This window comes from Grampus griseus, assembly GCF_964374135.1.
Source record: "Grampus griseus genome assembly, chromosome: 11".
NCBI lineage: Eukaryota > Metazoa > Chordata > Mammalia > Artiodactyla > Delphinidae > Grampus > Grampus griseus.
The window spans coordinates 85,472,053-85,490,190 of record NC_139005.1 but is presented as its reverse complement, the minus strand read 5'-3'; the positions used below and the strand labels follow the sequence as shown (position 1 = coordinate 85,490,190).

Genomic DNA, 18,138 nt, shown 5'->3' with positions numbered 1-18,138 from the left:
TGATGTCTGGCTTGGAACAAGTCTAGGTTCTCCTTCTTATGGGATCGAGAGCTAAGTGGCTCAAGTTTCGTTTACACAGGGCTCCACCCAACATTCTGCCCTAGGGCTCCGCTTTTTGGGTTTGTTCACAGAACGAGTCTCCAACACTCAGGGCGTTGACACAACAACCTTCTGTCCCGAGCAGCACAGGAAGGAACGTGGTCTCCGTGTCCTCGTGGATGAGGCCGAGTACAAATAATTTACACGGGCCTTCATATACAAAGACAGTAGAAAAGATAGCGAGCAACCTCCATGCACATGCTTTGAGTTGCTTTTCATGTTATGGGTTATGCAACAATCAAAGAATCGAAGATTTTAAAACTGGAGGGTCCCTTACAGAATCTCCAACCCAGTGCTTCTGAGCTCTGGGTGCCCATCAGAATCACCTAGGGAATCTGAAAAATACTGACACCCCAGCCCTATCCCAGACCAACAAATAAAATCAGAATTTCTGGGGGTCTGGGCATTGGTCATTTTTTCAAAGCTCCTAAGTGCAGCAGGTGTTGAGAAGCACGGGTCCAGTCCAGCCCCTGCATGTTACAGGTGAGGAGGTTGCGGCCAGGAGGGGCCAGACCTCCTTAGAGAGGCCCCGGAGTTAACAAGTGGCCAAGTGAGAAGGAGCAGCTGGTTTGTAAGGTGCACACCATCTCCAGGGGGCTCCCTGGGACCACCAACCTGCCGGTGGCTGAAGACTAAACCCTCCAGAAGGGCGGATGAGCCTTATCCAGCTGGTACCAACCTGCCTCTCCTGCCTTCTCTCCAATCAGCTTCCAACATGCTCTTTCACGCCAGCTATAAACCCCTCGCCATTCTCTGAATGTGCCATGGACCGTCCCACCTGTGCACCTCACTCCTGCTGTTCCTTTGCTCCGGGAGGCTGTTCCCTCTTCTCTGTCCGGTGAAGTCTGATGTGTCCTCAGAGGCCCGGCTCAAATGCCATCTCCTCTAGAAAGCCTCGCACTGTGCCCTGTGCCTCAAAGGGTTAACTGCTCACTCCTGATTCTCCCATAACCTTTCAGAATGCTTCGATCACACAGCACTTGTCATGTTCTCTTACCTACACGCCTCTCTTCCCCACGTCTTTTTCCTCTGTTTATCCTATGAGCATCTGTAGACAAAACGAATCTTGGCAAGCCTTGCTCAGAAAACTATTTAGGTTGGAGCTAGAAGAGTTTCCCACCCTCCCTTGGACAATTCAAGCTTTTTTCAATCTAAAACTTTAATCAAAGATCCCAACTTCCAAATGTCACCAAGCTATGCTATCCTACAGCAGAGTTCTTGGGGGTGACTCCTGCTTAGTCTGGCTCCAGCCAGGAGACAAAGGCCCCTCCAAAAATACCATGTTCAGTGAAAAAAAAAAAATCTGCAATTGTTTATTGGACATCTACTGTGCATTCCATACCACTCCATGAGCCTTGGCCCCTGTCTTTGGGAATTTTACAACTATCCGGAACATGTCCCAGATCTCAGCTTGAGTCACCATGAAAAAGAACCTCAAGGGAGCATTTTTCCCCCTGGGAAAGATAACGGGAAAGGCTCTTTCCCTCCCACTATCTCGCCAGGTCAGATAGACCCGGCACTACCGTTTAGGGACTGTGGGACCCTGGCAAATTGCTCAGTCCTTCCGGGCTTCAGTTAACTTATCTGAAAAATGGGGCTATCAGATTTTAGGACTGTTGTGAAGATTCCATTAGATACATGTGGAAAACACCTAGAAGAGTCACTGATGTGTATTATACATTCAATGAACAGTAACTCTCTTCCTTTCTTTCTCCCTTCCTTCTTTCCTTCCTACCTCCCTTCTCTCCCTCTCTCCATCCTTCCTCCTCGAGCCTACCTTATGGAGAAGTAAATTTACTTTTAACACATTGAAGATTGCACCAATAAAGATCCAATTTTATTATTATAATAAAATGTTGACTGGTCAAAATATTATATTGACTGGTCCTCAGAGGCCCCTAGGAAGGCCCGCACGCCACTGGTGCATGAGTGAAGACCTCCTAGACTCAGCACTTAGGAGTTCCTGGTCAGCCCCTGGGCTGAGTATCTGTATTCTCAGAACGTGGTAATCACAGAGCAAGTATAAACGCTAAAGAAAGAACCAGGCGGGGCAGGGCTGAACCACATGAGTGATGCTGGGAAGACTTCAGGGAACCCACGAGAGGACCGGGAGGTGGGCGAGGCAGGACAAGCTGTCTCACCCTCGCTGGCATTTTAGGCGCAATTATGCCCTGTTAATGGCTGACGGCATAGCTCTGCCCTGCAGTCTGAGCTGAGCCGGGCGGCCCACAGATGTGCTCGGCCCACAAATATGCAGCTGGCAGCTCCTGAACTTTCGGTGACTTGACGCCAGCTGATCTGATCAGCAATTACGTTTTATTTTGGGGCCAGGAAGACAGCAGAGAACCAGGAAAATTATAAGACATCACAGTGCAGTTTTTCTAAGAATATCAACTACAAACTTTTTTTTCACCAATTGTTGTTTTAATGGTTAGGGGTTTGTGAGGCACTAAAATAAGAAAACCTTGGACACTAAAATCGGATTAGAGCCAATTTTCCTAAGGGAGCTTTTAAGACTTTGTCCAGTGAAAATCTGGATAAGATTTTTTTTTCCTCTCTCTTTTTTTTTTTTGTATGGGGTAATTCCTGCCAAGAGAACTTTGCTGGTGACAGTGAATACAGCATGGAGATAAATGCATCTGGAGTCCGTCCTGGATTTGAATCTTTCCTCTGCTTCTTACAAGCTGTGTGACAAGCTCCTCAGCCTGTTCTTCCATACCTAAAGTGGGGGTGCACTAGCTAGCGCGGGGCTTAATACCAGCACCCCACGAGATGTCTGTAGGCATCTAGATAGCATCTGGCCTACAGTACCAGTACCTGCTAACTAAGATGGTGCTTCCCGCCGTTATGTTGGTTTTCTTATCGTCTAAAATAAACAGTTCCTATTTTCACCATTATATATCGAACGCAAATCACCAACCAACATAAAATGGGGAAACGGCACCTCCGGGAGCAGTTCAGTTTCTAGCAATTACAGGGCTTGTCATCTGCCTCTGTGATAACATCAGTCCAGGCTTAGCGGCTTCCACAGCTCGGCTGGTAGGGGAACACGAGAAACCACAACCAAGCCCCAACGGATGCAGTGTTTGCTAATGTCTCCGGGACACAAAACCCTACTCCACTCAACAGAAGCTCCTGCGCCCTTCTCTCCTCTGAGCTCCCCGGCCCACGGCAGCCCCAAAGGTCACCAAGACGGTTTCTCTGAGAAGCGCCACCGACGGAACGTGCATGGGAGGAGAATATAATTGCAGCTTGTAAAGGAAACCAGCCTAAGAAAAAACATCCCGGGACAACATCCCGAGGAAACAGGGAGATCCTCCTGCAGGGACATTTTCCTGGCTACCAGCAAAAAGGGCCAGACAGCTTGCCCACGAGTGCCTGATGGAGGCTGATGACTCACCCACCTAGGCTCTCACAACTGGCTCCCTGAGCTGCCTCTCCAGCCCCATCTTCCCTCCCGGGTCCTAGGCTTCTAAGTGAGCATCTGAACCCAACATCACCGGATGGAAGGGATGAGCTCTACCCAGGAAGGTTCTCTCTCCTCTGATGGGTTTACAAATGGACCAAGCAGGGTCCCCCTCACCAGATAACCCACTCAAGCCAGCTCTGGGATAACGAGGAGAACCAGACACGGAAGGCTAACCACACACAGCCCCTTGCTCACCCTTCTGTGGCCAGTGCCTGGCACTGTGCTACACACAGTGGGCGCTCGTAAGAGTGTGTGAAGAAATGGATGAGTGAATGCATGAATGAATCTGGGAATGAGCAAACTCCATAAAAGGCACTGAGCGAGGCACACCTTCTCATGGAAGGCTGCAAGGCAGGAATTGTCAGCACCGTGTTATAAAGGAGAAAGGCCGTCTCTGAGGGGTTACATGTCTTGTGCTCATTCACACAGCTGATAAATGAGGAGACCAGGCTTCGAACCCAGGTCTGACTCTTAAAATCAAGGTTTCCACGAGTGAAGCCATTCTCATGACCGTGGTGATGACGGATCATGTTTACATAACCCCTGACACATCAGCATTATTTCATCCTCCCAACGTTCCAGAGAGATGGGAAAGCTGACTCCTATAGCGGACTCATCATGTATGCAAGGTTGCACTACCAGCTGGAGGTGAAGGAGGAATTTAAACCTGGACTTTCATTCTTTCAGTCACAGATATTTGGGGCCACCCACTACAGGGACACAGTAGTGACAGGCGCAGACACAGTCCATGAACTTCCTGTCCACAGGGGCATCTACTTCAGAAATAGCTCCTCCCGTGACACCCACATGCTGCCCATAAAATTTCCTCAGGAAAGAAGGAGCACTTCAGTGGTTTGGTTTTGACGTAGAAAATGATCTGAGAACAGAGGATGTCAACTAAAAGAGAAGGATGCTTTGCATCTCAATAGCATGTGTTGTTTTCAACATGGCTTACCAGAAATCCTCTTCCCTAAGACCAATGTGTGAACAGGCTGGGAGACTAGCCTGTCATAATCAGATATTTGGGCACAAAACAAAACCCAAATACAAAACAACCAACAGGGAACTACTGTATATAGCACAGGGAACTACACTTGATATCTTGTAATAATCTATAATGGAAGAGAATGTTAAAAAAAGAATATATATATATATGTATAACTGAATCACTATACGGTATTCCTCAAACTAACACAACATTGTAAATCAACTATACTTCAATAAAAATTAAAAAAAACAAAACCAAAACAAAATACAAATTCCCTGCTGCGTCACTAGAGAACCCAGTAAAGGAGGCCTCAGGCAATCTGAGTTTGCAATTACCTGGCGAATCTGGCCCCATCACACTGAGCTCCAAAGTGGTGGGTGGATAGGGGAGTGAACTAACATGGTTAGGCCACCCATTCTGCACAAATTCAGGAGTCCATTTTTCCAGACGGGAGTACAGGTGAAAGACAGGATAGAGATGTGGAATCAGAAAGTTCTCAGGCTCATCCCTTTGCAAGACTTCTGGGAATTCATCACTTTTGGGGAACCAAGCAGTTTCTTCCTCTAACAAGCACCTTGGTCCCCAGAAATACTAAATCAAGAATTTGATACAAAATAAAGTTCAAGGATTACAGCCAAAGCAGTACATTTTCCCCCCTTTCTCCCCAGCTGTCAAAGTCAGCTAATGGGCCACTAGTTGTTCATTCACCAGTTCTTGGCATCACAAGCTAATTCATATTCCCGCAAAAGGACCAGCCTTGGAGTCTCCACGTCAAGACCGACACACACCAACAAGGCTATCACCGTGGCAACCAGGCCTCCTCCCTTTGCTCCTAGCTCTCCACGGAGGGCACTTTACCTTGGTTGGAGCTTATTTTGCTCAGAGAGGAACTCTTTTCATAATCAAGTCCAACTTACTGTGACGGTCACTTAAGCAAAAAGTCTCCCCACCCAAGGGAGTCCTGTCAAACTGACGCAGTGAGGTGCAACTCTTGGGGACATTGTTGGGCTCTAATAACCAGATATGGGAGCTGGGTGTTGAGTTCACCCCCATGTGAGCCTTCTTTGGGGGTGCCACGGGGGAGACTGCACAGCCTGGCAGGCTCTGCAACTTCAGAGTCCCCTTCCTGGCACCTGCAACTGTCTGGCTCTCAGGGATCCCAAACCTGGGCAGGTCTGAAAGCTCTGCCCCGCACTCTACCAAGCTGTCCCTCTCACTAAATACCTCTCACTAGAATTTCAGAGCCATTCTAGAGCAAGAGGGTAACCAAGAAAGCAACCACTGAAGGGAAACTGCCAGGCAGTGGAGGGAAGTTTCAAATCCCCAAAGACCAGAATTTGGGCGTTTTTCAATCCCTCTCCGCCCCCCAAAAAATTGACACATGGAGACCAAGCTGAGAAGCAAGGACGTTTCCAGGGCTTACCTGGGTCGGGTTGTAGAGTTCCTGCAGGGGGCTTCGGGACCCCTTCCGGCAGCAGATGTCCACACCGAAGGGGCTCCTCCGCATGACTGAGGAGAGAGAGTGAAGGCTCATCAGAAATAAGCAACAAACGTTTGCTGTCTGACCAAGAAAAGGGCACAGAGGAGGGAAGAAGAAACAGTTGGGGAAGGAAGAGAGAGAACAGGCTTCCGGCTGGGCTGACCCTTTGCCTGGTGCCATGGGGGCCCATGGGTCTTCCCTGGCCTTCAGGCTTGTCCACACCCAGAAGGACATAAATAATGCTGAAAATTCTGCCCAGCAAATCCTTCAGAAAACAAGACAGGCACCTAAAACCCTGAACTTTTGCAGATGACATTGTAACTGCTGTCCCAAGACAGCGAGTTCTACCAACGCCAGACTTGGTGATATTTTTAAAATTCGGCAGCCTTCTCCCTCCACAATCAGTTAGGGTCTCTTATTCCTCCTGGCTCCCGAGCCCCTGCGGGAGCCCTCTTTCGGGGTGTCAAGGGGGAGAACGGCGCAGGGCCTTCCCCAGGCGGGCTCTTCCCACTGGGTGAGTCAGAGGGCCAGCCTCCCCAAAGCCTCTTGTACATTACATTATTGTTAATGACAATATCAGCTTGAGGCAGAAAGGATGAGGGTTTATGGTTCTGGATGAGATTTAGGGTTTATGGTTCTCATTGTAAGGATGAGCACTTACAATGAATAAAAGAGGAGGAATTAAGTGAACTTCTCAAAAACCCAACAGCTTTGAGGATACTAAGAACTGTTTTTCAAAGGAAAAAAGATTCTTTTTTCATTCTTCTTGTTCACAAAACCCCCTCACTTGTGAAGCCCCTTGCACAGAGTTTAATAGTCACCCTCCCGACAATTATTTGTTGAAGGGAGGGAGGGAGGGAGAAGGTGGGGGGAGGGATGAATTAACGAAGGAACAAGTGCTTCCTTCTCATACAGGAGGCCGTTTTCCTGTGGAATGACATTGTAGGGGCAGGGGGCGAACAAGGAAAGCAGATCTTTTCACAGGCCTAAAGAATTCCCCCAGTGTAGTGGCAGTAGGCAGGACACTCCTGAGCAGACAGCCTGGGTTTGGATCCTGGCTCTACCTCACACCTGCTGTGTGACCTTAAGCAAGATACCTAACCTTTCTGTGCCTGTTTCTTCCTCTGTAAAACGGGGGTGAGAAGAGGACCTCACTCCCTGCGTTGGTTGTGAGGATTAAATGAGTTACTACTATATGCAGAATGCTTAAGCCAGGGGCTGGCCAAAAAGTGTCTGTTACAAATTTCTGAAGCTATTGGAGATCATCAACTAGGTCTGCACAGAATTTATGACAAAAAGCGCTTGCCTCCTGGGAGGGAAGGTGGAAACTTCTTTATTCTCGAATCATCGAGGGAGCTGATGAGACGTTACCAGACCTCAAGCCAGGCTTCGGGAGTCTTACAGGAAAGCCAGGCAGATGGGGAGGGCTGGCCGGAGGGGGATAACTCAGGCCCCTCTGCTCAGAAGCCAACCTGAGGTCAGAATAGCGAGGAGAGCCATCTCCACAAGCAGCCGATTCCTCTGGAAGGTCTCCAGGAGAACTGACTCCTTCTCATGCAATTCCCCCTTGACTTGTCACTTTGAGCCCCATGGAAACCCTGAGAATAAATCATCAATTCCAAGAAACTTGAAGCTGTTTTCTCTCACTTCCTTTACCTCCTAGAGCAGGGTCAGCCAACCTTTTCCATAAAGGGCAAGAGAGTATTTGGCTTTGCACCACACAGTATATGGAAACTTCTCAACTCAGCTGGGGCAGGGCAGAAACAGCTCCAGACGACACACAAACGAACGGGCGGGATGAGGTGCCAATAGAGCTCCGTTTCTGGCCCTGAAACCTGAAGTCTATGTAATTCTTATGTGTCAGGAAATCTCCTTTGGATTTTTTTCTTTTCCCAATCATTTCACAAAAAGAGGCGGTGGGTTGGATGTGGCCCCTGGGCAGTCGTTTGCTGACCCCTGCCCTGGGGCAGGCAGTACAAGCCCCAAACACACCCAACGTGCCCTGTAGCCCTCTCTGGGGAGGAGGGGATCCTGTGGGCAAATGTCTACACATAAAAGCCATTAGAATCTGAGTAAGTGGTCCAGGAAGACACTGGTTCTTTGTTCTTCCACGGGTGTCTCCACAGAGGGGAAAAAGCCACCTTGTGTTTTTCTTTAATTTATTACTTCACTCTTCATTTCCACCCAAAACGAGGTAAACTGTTAATTGCACGCAGGTTGCCCTCAGCGCACAAGGACACAGCAACACTTCAGGGGAGACAAAACAGCCGTAAAACTTGTAAAATTATGCCCACGCAGTGCAAGATTAAACTGTCCCCATAGAGGCAGACCGTCTCCCCAAGACCTATGGCTATGAGACCGCCACGGAGAAAACCCCACCACAGAACCCATTAAAACTCAGCTTTTATGGGGGGCAGTATTATTTAATTGGTTTCTTTTTCTACTACAAGGCCTTTAAAATGGTTTGACCGTGTGGGCCCTTTCCCAAGGCCGGCTGGCCTCGGGGCCTCCTGCGGGCCTAGCCTGTAACTTCAGTGGGGGCCCCACCAACCAGCTCTGGCACCCCAGGCCACAAAAGCCAGGTCCTTAGGTGCTTTTTATGGGGATGATAACAATCCCACCATTTCCGGAGTACGCCTCGTGTGCCGGGCACTTCGCTCAGCATAATCCTTCACACAGTAAAGGAAGTACCTGTATTTTCCAGATAACCTCTCTGAGCCTCCCTTAACCTCAGCAACTTGACCAAGGTCAAGGCCATGCAGGGAGAAAGTTGCCAAGCTGAGACTCCAACCTGATGACTGAGCTCTTTCATACCCAAATGATAGCAATGAGGACCTACTTGCTAAGGCCTGGGAGGCAAAGGAAGGGCCAGCAATCACGCACATGGGTTTATTTATCTTGTGTGCCTAGTGCATCAGAGGAGGTCGAGTGACCACCACACGCAGAGGGTGGCAGCTAACATCTGGAGGGCACCCACAGTGCACCAAGCAGAGCACACGTTTAATCCACATAACAACCCTATGGGGTGGGCCCACCACTGTCCCCACTTTACAGATGGGAACACTGCGGCACAGTAAGGTTAGGGAACTCGCCCAGGTCTCGTGACTAGGAAGAGATGAAGACAGGATTCTGACATAGGCAGCCCATGCTCTCGGCTGCTACGCTGGACCAACGGCAGGTGTCAAGTCCACCATCTCAGCAGTTTCCTCCTGGCCCCAGACCTGGTTGGCTGACTGCTTCTAGGACAGGTGATTTAAAATGTAACCCAGTGTTACACGAGTCATCAAAATGATGTGATGGGACAGCCAGACTACTAACAGTTAATGCCCGTATTCATTTCCTTACTGAAATTTTTATTAAGCACCTAGGATATGCCAGACATTAAGTAAGTAAACCGTCTCCCTCTCATCTGTGTTGTTTCCCTGATGCTTGGCACACAGTAGGTACTCAAAGAGGTTCACGAATGATCTAGGATTTAAGGCTTCCTTTACACTCATCAGATTGTTTCCTGCTGTGGAAAAAGGAAACTGCCAGTATCAACAGGCTGCTGTTGTTTTTTTCCTTTGAAAATGAAAGGTCTGATGATCAAAAGCCCTAAGAAAGGAGGGTCCCTGAGGACACTGAACGGTGGCCTTCCGCTGCCCACCTGCCGCCACACGTTTTATTTAGCTACAGCACTTGCTTTCTCCTTTCTAAACTCAAATCAATGAAATGCGAGACCATTTTATAAGACTCTAATTGGTTCAATTCACAGTATGATTTCTTGGACCCAGAAACAGTGGGGTATGCAGATCTTCCTCGACTTAGGATGGGATTATGTCTCCATAAACCCAGCGTAAATTGAAAATATCGTTAATCTGAAAATGCATTTAACACACCTAACCTACCAAACAGCATGGCTTAGCCTAGCGTACTTAAAACATGCTCAGAACACTGACATTAGCCTACAGCTGGGCAAAATCATCTAACACAAAGCCTATTATTTTTTTTTTCCGATACGCGGGCCTCTCACTGTTGTGGAGCACAGGCTCCGGACGCACGGGCTCAGCGGCCATGGCTCACGGGCCCAGCCGCTCCGCGGCATGTGGGATCTTCCCGGACCAGGGCACAAACCCGTGTCCCCTGCATCGGCAGGCGGACTCTCAACCACTGCGCCACCAGGCAAGCCCCACAAAGCCTATTTTATAATCAAGTGTTGAATATCTCATGTAATTTATTGAATACGGTACTGAAAGTGAAAAACGGAGCGGCTGTCTGGGTGCAGAATGGCTATGAGCGTATCGGTTGTTTATCCTGGTGATCGCGTGCCCACCAGGATCTGTGGGTCCCCGCAGCTCCCCAGCATCACCAGAGAGGATCAGATCACATATCCTAACCTGGGGAAAAGATCAAAATTCCAAATTCAAAGTACAGTTTCCACTGAATATGTATCGATTTCACACCATCGTAAAGTTAAAAAATCGTAGGTCAAATCATTGTACGTCAGGACCCGTCACTTTTCCAACATACATGAATGAAGCTAAAATTAAAAGCAAGCCACCCAAGTCTGCCGCTTCATGCTATGACGAAGAGAATGTTCTTAAGTGGACGCTCCACTCTCAGTCAGCTGAGAACAGGTGATAGAAGGTTACCGAGTGACAAAGGAGGGAAGCCCGTCTCATTCCCTGAGTGGTTCCCTGTGACCCTGCCTGTGCAGTTAATTCAGGTCTAAAGACATAAAACTAAAATGCTGTGGGATCCGGGGTGGAAACTTGCTTTTGATGCATTGGAACTCTCAGCTGGATTACAGTCCTTCAATTCACAGAAGAAACTCAGAGAGCTGAAACACTTGCCAAGGTCCCCAAAGCAGCCAGCGGCAGAACCTGGGCTGGAACTCAGGTCTTATAAAATACAGCAATAGTTAATAATAATAATCATGAGAACTAGCATTTATCGAGAATTTACCAAGTACCTGATGCCTGACTTGAGGCTAAGCCTTTTCTTTACGTTGCTTCATTTAATTCTCATCAAAACCCTGTTAGTTAGAAATAACTGAATAATAGCATTTATTCCCATTTGACTGTTGAGGAAACAGAGGCTCAGAGACATTAAGTAACTTGCCCGAGGTCACACAGCCAGCAAATGGCAGAGCAGGTAGCAAATTCAAACCTAGGTTGTTTCTGGAACCGGAGGTCTTCATCACCTTATCATGCTATCGCTAAAGGCAGGCAAAGATGCATTTACACCTAGAGCTCCCACCACAAAAATCAATGCTCTCACTTCCCTCAACATTCGAGGTGAGGGACTTCTGTACTAAATCACCCAAGTCCAGATAGGTCTGCACTCGTCCCGCTGGCCAAACAGCCCTAACACTCAGCAGACTCCGGACACTTTTCAAATCCCCTCATTTGCTAACAGCCTGGGCATGCTTCCTCTGTCACTGCACGCTCTGAGCGCACAGCAGTGATGCAATTACAGAGGTGTTTTCTCCCAATGCACCAATTCGTGCTGGTGCCCTGGTCTAGTACGGTCCAGCCCGTCTGTCAAAAGGACGTTGGAATGCGGCAGAGTCTGAGTCAATCTCATCAAATCAGGAGAAGGGCAAGCGATACCCGACTCCCTGAGAGGGAGCCACTTCCGACAGGACGGGCCATGCCGCTTTCAGCGGTGGGACCCACACCTCGCCCTGAAAGGCCCTACATCACAGCTCTCCCCCATCCGCTTCAGACGTCACTGTGCTGAAGGCGCACGGGGATGAGATGGTCGCCCAGCAGCACCCTGTGGAATGAGAAGGTTCGATAGGTGGAGTTCACCAGAACCGGATTCAAGTTCTAGGTGAGTCTTGGGACACCGGCTTCATGTCCTCATCTCTGAAACTCAAGGTTAAAATGCAGCAATCATACCTAAATCTTAGGGTGGTTGTGGGAATTAAATGAAAATGTAAAATTACCTGGGACCTGGCACCCAGAACCATCCACGGGAAAAGTCAGAGGCCTGATCCCCCAGCTCTGCCACCACACGAAGCGTCTCCCCCCTTTGAACGCGGTCTCCCTGGGCCTCAGATTTCTCCTTGGTCAGGTGACGAGGTCAAACCAGAAGATGTCTGAGTCCCTTCTGACTCAAAGTTCCTAATTTCTAAGCACAGGACAGCAGGAGGTCTCCCTGGAGAACCACAGGTTAAAAAAGCCCTAGCTTCCCTGGTGGTGCAGTGGTTGAGAATCTGCCTGCCAATGCAGGGGACACGGGTTCGAGCCCCAGTCCGGGAGGATCCCACATGCCGCGGAGCAACTGGGCCCGTGAGCCATGGCCGCTGAGCCTGCACGTCCGGAGCCTGTGCTCTGCAATGGGAGAGGCCGCGACAGTGAGAGGCCCGTGCACTGCGATGAAGAGTGGCCCCCGCTCGCTGCAGCTAGAGAAAGCCCTCGCACAGAAATGAAGACCCAACACAGCCCCCCAAAATAAATAAATAAATGGGCTTCCCTGGTGGCGCAGTGGTTGAGAGTCCCCCTGCCGATGCAGGGGACGCGGGTTCGTGCCCCGGTCCGGGAGGATCTCACATGCCGTGGAGCGGCTGGGCCCGTGAGTCATGGCCGCTGAGCCTGCACGTCCGGAGCCTGTGCTCCGCAATGGGAGAGGCCACAGCAGTGAGAGGCCCGCGTACCGCAAAAAAAAAAAAAAAAAAAAAAAAAAGGCAGTCCTGAATATTGATCCGGTGTTCTCCAGCTAACCAGGACCTTCAGGTGTTTTATAGACACTCAGCACACTTGTGTTCACAGGTGACTTTTCAGGAGCCCCAAACACTGAGGTGGGAGCCGGGTTCAGCCTAAGCTGCCATTAATACCTGATTAATAAACTTCAATTTTCCAACTTCCTATCCCTTCCTTCTCACAGTCCCTCCAACAGGGACATCCCAGAGCCATTCAAAAACATCTCCAGATCTGCTTCTCCTGAGACCCTACAAGCAGCTAGAATAATGAGGGATCTGGGGTTTTGACTTGGGACTAATCTGAACCCTTACTATACCTAATTCCCATGTCAATCTCCCCTCCTACTTACTGTAAGCTCCTCAAAGCTCCTGATGTCTAACCTGTGGCTGTAGAACTAAAATGAATTAAACTTTGCAGAGATGAAGGTCAAGGGTAAAATCTAAGAATTAGGTGAACGCGCTTGGTAATAACACAAGAAGAGAAAGAGCACAGCTGCATCTAAAAGCCAGGAGATTGGCTACATAGAAACCCTCCACTAAGGGACTCTGACACTCGGCTTTGAAGAATATACTGTATACATTGCAACACTTACCTGCTGGGAGAAGAACTCGGCTATCACATACACTCACCAAAATCCATGGCAATCAAACCACCCCCTCTTTTAGATGATCCTGGCCCTTCTGTGAAAACGTGCCCAGAGCAGAGGGTTGTGCCGACTTCCAAAAAGCACAAGGTCCCTGCCCAGCTGCCGACCAGACAGGTTAGTGCAGACAGAGGCACATCTAGGACAAGCAGGGTCTTTAGAGACCGGCTGGTCCAATAACTCCCACACCAGTGAAGGGCCTGGGTATGTACAGCTGGGGAGAAGCACCCTCGGAATTGGTTCTGACTGAACAACAGACATGGCAGGAAGCAAAGCTCAGTGATGGCCTTTCTGGCCAGTACGGTTTGTGGTCTGCCTACTGAGAGAGCATGCAAGAGTTGAAGGAGAGAAAAAGGTGGAGGATGGGGTGAATCCAGCGGAGCCCTCCTCACCCCAGCCCCATTTCACAGGTGAGGCAATGGACACAGGGGCATAAGGGACTCACTCCAGGCCCCATGGCTCATTAGAGGCAGAGGTATGGCTAGAACAAGGGTCTCGGGACTCCTGTTTCTCGTTCCTTTCTCCTTTTGAACCCAGTTTACATGAGATGCTCTGATATTTTCTATTCTCTTCTATTTTTCTTTAATATTAGTACAACTCATTAAAGTGATTTTTTTTTTCTTTCAGTACGCAGGCCTCTCACTGCTGTGGCCTCTCCCGCTGCGGAGCACAGGCTCCAGACGCGCAGGCTCAGCGGCCGTGGCTCACGGGCCCAGACGCTCCACGGCATGTGGCATCTTCCCGGACCGGGGCACGAACCCGTGTCCCCTGCATCGGCAGGCGGACTCTCAACCACTACACCACCAGGGAAGCCCTCATTAAAGTGATTTTACAACATACCAATGGGTCGTGAGACCTGGTTTAAAACTCCCCAACTCAGACATCTTGAAAGAATCAGGTCAGGGATAAGAGTGCTCGTTTAGGTTCAGCTTGGGGTTGTTGAACACAATAAACACTGATAAGGATAACTCATGACTTCCACCCCTAAAACGTCCCCCTCCCCGATGTTCCCCACTGCGGTAAACACCACCACTGTGCACCCAGCTGGGCAGACTCAATAGCCAGGAGTCATTCTTAATTCCTGTGCCTTACCTGCCATCACCCACTCCCCCCATCAGCTCCTCTTGGTCCCAAACACCTGGTCCGAGCCATCATCACCGCCCCTGGGGCTAGGACGAAGTCCTCTTAACTGGTCTCCCTGCTGCCGTCTTGGCCTCCCTACCCTACACCCTGTCAGTGGCCAGAATGATCTTCTCAAAATATAAACCCGTTCACAACATCCTCTCTGCTCCGAAGTCTCCCCACCATCTCAGAACAAAATCCAGAGTCCTTTCTATGGCCCAGGAGGCCCACGTGACCCACCTGCCCGCTTATCACCTCTCCTCTAGCAACCAGCATTCTAGTGTACCTTCTGTCTTTATGAGTTTGACTCCTCTAGGGACTTCATGTAAGTGGAATCAAACAGTATTTGTCCTTTATGTGTCTGGCTTATGTCACTTAGCATAATGTCTTCAAGGTGCATCCGCGGTGTAGCATGTCAGAATCTCCCTCTAAGGCTGAATGAAACTCCACTGTATGTATATCCACATTTCTGTTTATCTATTCATCCACTGATGAACACCTGGGTGGCCTCTACCTTTTGGCTGCTGTGAATAATGCCGCTATGAACGTGGAGGTACAAATATCTGGTTGAGTCCCTGCTGGGGTTTTGCTCTCTAAGCTGTCTCACCAGGACATGGGGCGTGAACCTGTGATGGGCCAAGAGGCTGCTGGGTGAGTGCCTTGACTGGTGGCCTATGAGTGGGCGCTGTGAGGATGCTAGGTGGTCACAGGAGCGTGGCTCGCTGGGCGTGACCTCAGAACTGTGGCCTTGGAGCGAGACACCACGGTCTGCAGTCAGCTGTCACTTTCACTGGGTCTTACAGCAGTGAGCCCAGTGGGTGGGCAGGGAATCAGAATGGAATGAAGCCACCAGATGGGGTCTGGTCTTCCGTGGGGAGACATCTGAATTAGGCAGTAAGTGACTTGAGTCTGGGTCATGGGTTACAAGAGTCCCCCACTCAGAGGCAGAGCTCAGCTCCCCAGCCAGGGGTCGGCTCACAAAGACGCTTCCAGCCACGGAGGCAGTAACCCCAACAATTGCAGGAGGTGACCCCAAAATTGTTTGAGACATCAAAACTGCTTCCTTAAAAACCCAGCATGATTTCAAATTAAGTACCAAAAAAGTCCAAAACAGGCAAATATAAAGACACAGAAAGTAGGCTAGTGGTTGTCTAAGGCTGGGGGTAGGGAGGCAAGGAACAGTAAATAGATGCGAAAGTTCTTTTTAGGGTGATGGAAACGTTCTAAAATTAGATTGTGGTGATGGTTGTAGAACTCTGCAAACATACTAAAATTCAGTGACTTCTACACTTAGAGTAAGTGAAGTTTATATGTAAATTATATCTCAATATGGCTATTATTTTAAATAAGTACAGAAATGTTTAAGAAGAAAACCCGTAAGATTAATATTTTTAAGATTTTGACCTACTCAAGTAGGAGGAGTTACCTGCCTTACCAATAAGAAGGATTTAATTGAACAATTTATTTGACTTGAGATTTTAAGTTGAAATCTTCTACGTTTACATATAATATTGGAGCATTTAAGAAACAATGTCATTGAGGTATTAGATTTATATTATTTAAGTATTTGTTTGTTAATCAGAACGTCTGAAGTACTCAAAAAGGACATTAAGTATATGAGATTTTAAGTGCAATCTAAAACGTTAGAAGAAGGTGAAGTTTGTTCAAGGGTCAATGATTAATCAAAGGCTACCCTAAATGTAACTTAAAATTTACTAGATGGGCTTCCCTGGTGGCGCAGTGGTTGAGAGTCCGCCTGCTGATGCAGGGGACACGGGTTCGTGCCCCAGTCTGGGAAGAGCCCACGTGCCGCAGAGCGGCTGGGCCCGTGAGCCATGGCCGCTGAGCCTGTGCGTCTGGAGCCTGTGCTCCGCAGCGGGAGAGGCCACAGCAGTGAGAGGCCCGCGTACCGCAAAAAAAAAAAAAAAAAATTTACTAGATTTATGAGTCGCAGAGTAAGATTCTTAACTTAAAGGTTAGCTTGCTAGATTTATAACTTAAAGTTCTTTAAAAGCTTCTTTTGTACACAACCGTCACACTCAGTGACACGAAAACGCTCACATTAACAGAGGATTAACAGGAATTGGCACCTTCGGGCTGGTCTCAGGGTGGAGACACTGAGCATCTCAGGTAAAGGAGAAGCAGCCCCCAACCCAAACCTCATCACAAATTCCTGAAAACCCCTACAGCGGTGGATGAATTTTACTGTTGAGAAACCTAAGAGCCTGTGGAAAAACACAGTCCAAGGAATTAAATTGGCAGTTAACCTAGGAAAGCCCTTATAAATTACCTTTTACGGTCACCTAAATAAAACAAGAGAGACAGCACGGCAGTCCACGTCGTATTAATTACGTTCTACACACCTGGAAGGAATAATTAATGGGCATGGTACAGTTAATTGTCATTTACCTTTCCTTGCTTGCTGGAGAATTTCTACACTCTCCCCTGCAGTTTTCTTGGAATGCTTATAAATTTATTTTGCAGTGATGCAGATGATATGCCAAAATACTTTCTTCCCTGGGGCTGGTGCTCCAAGTCTGACTTTACGACTGGAGACACTTATGTCTGCCTCTGGGCTTCCCCCACAGGTTCAGAGACACGGTGTAATGAATCACTCGACTGCTTGAGAAGGTAAATATTCTAGGTAACCTTTCCTTAAGCTACTGAAGCATGGCAGGGCATTAACCCCAAACCTACTCCTTAAAGAGATTCCCACAAAGCTAGCTGGCTCCGGGCAGGATCATTTCACGCTGATGCAGCCAGGCTGTGCCGGGCACCCCCATCTCTTGCACAGGGTTCCTCCACTCGCTCCCGGCTCACAGCCTCTTCAAAGGCCCAAGGGGACTGTCGCCCATCCTGTGTCTCTCTCAGGGCCATCTGGTCAAAACTTGCTCCTGCCTGGGCTCCTGCTTTCTTTCCCTTTTCTCCACCCTGTCCATAGTGTCGTAGATTGAATACTGTCCCCCTCAATTCATGTCCCCTCAGAACCTCAGAATGGAATCTTATTTAGAAATACGGTCTTTGCAGATGTTATTAAATTAAGAGAGGTTGTCCTGGATTAGACTGGGTCCTAAATCCAATGACTGGTCCTTATAAGAAGGGAGGACACAGACAGACGCACACAGCGGTACTTTTGTTATGGCAGCTCTAGGAAACGAATACATGTGGGTTCATGTCCTGTGTGACCCTGACAAGATAATCTCTTGGCCTCAGTTACTCCATCTGTGAAATGGGGATAATGATATGCCTACTTAGTAGGGATGTTTTGAGCACTAAATAAATTCTTCCATGTCAAGTGTTTGGAACAGCACCTGGTCTGAGATAAGTCCTCAATAAGCTACAATTAGCTAACCATCCCTGACGTCCAGTACCTTCTTTTTCTATCTCCCAAAAGAACACCTCAAAATCCTCTTCTATTCCAACCCAAAATCTAACTGTTGCACACACGATATACACATATTAATCTGTGGACACTAGGTTATTTCATGGATGGGAGAGGAACTCTCGTCACAGTTGGCGACATACGATGGAGGTCTAACCATTCTGCTCCCAATGAGCGTAAGGCAGGTTCAGGATGCTGAAGCGGGGGTGGTGAACAGAGAGCGTGCATACCTTTTCTCCAGAAGCACAAGACAGCTAGAGATCATCTCC

The 18,138-nt window shown here is 48.6% G+C and overlaps 1 protein-coding gene across 2 annotated transcripts in view; it reads right to left on the bottom strand.

Annotated features, from left to right (window-relative positions):
- CHST11 (carbohydrate sulfotransferase 11) overlaps window positions 1–18,138 on the bottom strand; it is a gene marked incomplete at both ends in the record, with an annotated part of 282,926 nt that overhangs the window by 143,361 nt on the left and 121,427 nt on the right. For both annotated transcript variants that reach the window (XM_082665747.1, XM_082665748.1), the window contains one exon: window positions 5,980–6,065. In XM_082665747.1, coding sequence (XP_082521873.1) covers window positions 5,980–6,065 — 86 coding nt within the window. The remainder of the gene's footprint in view (window positions 1–5,979; window positions 6,066–18,138) is intronic.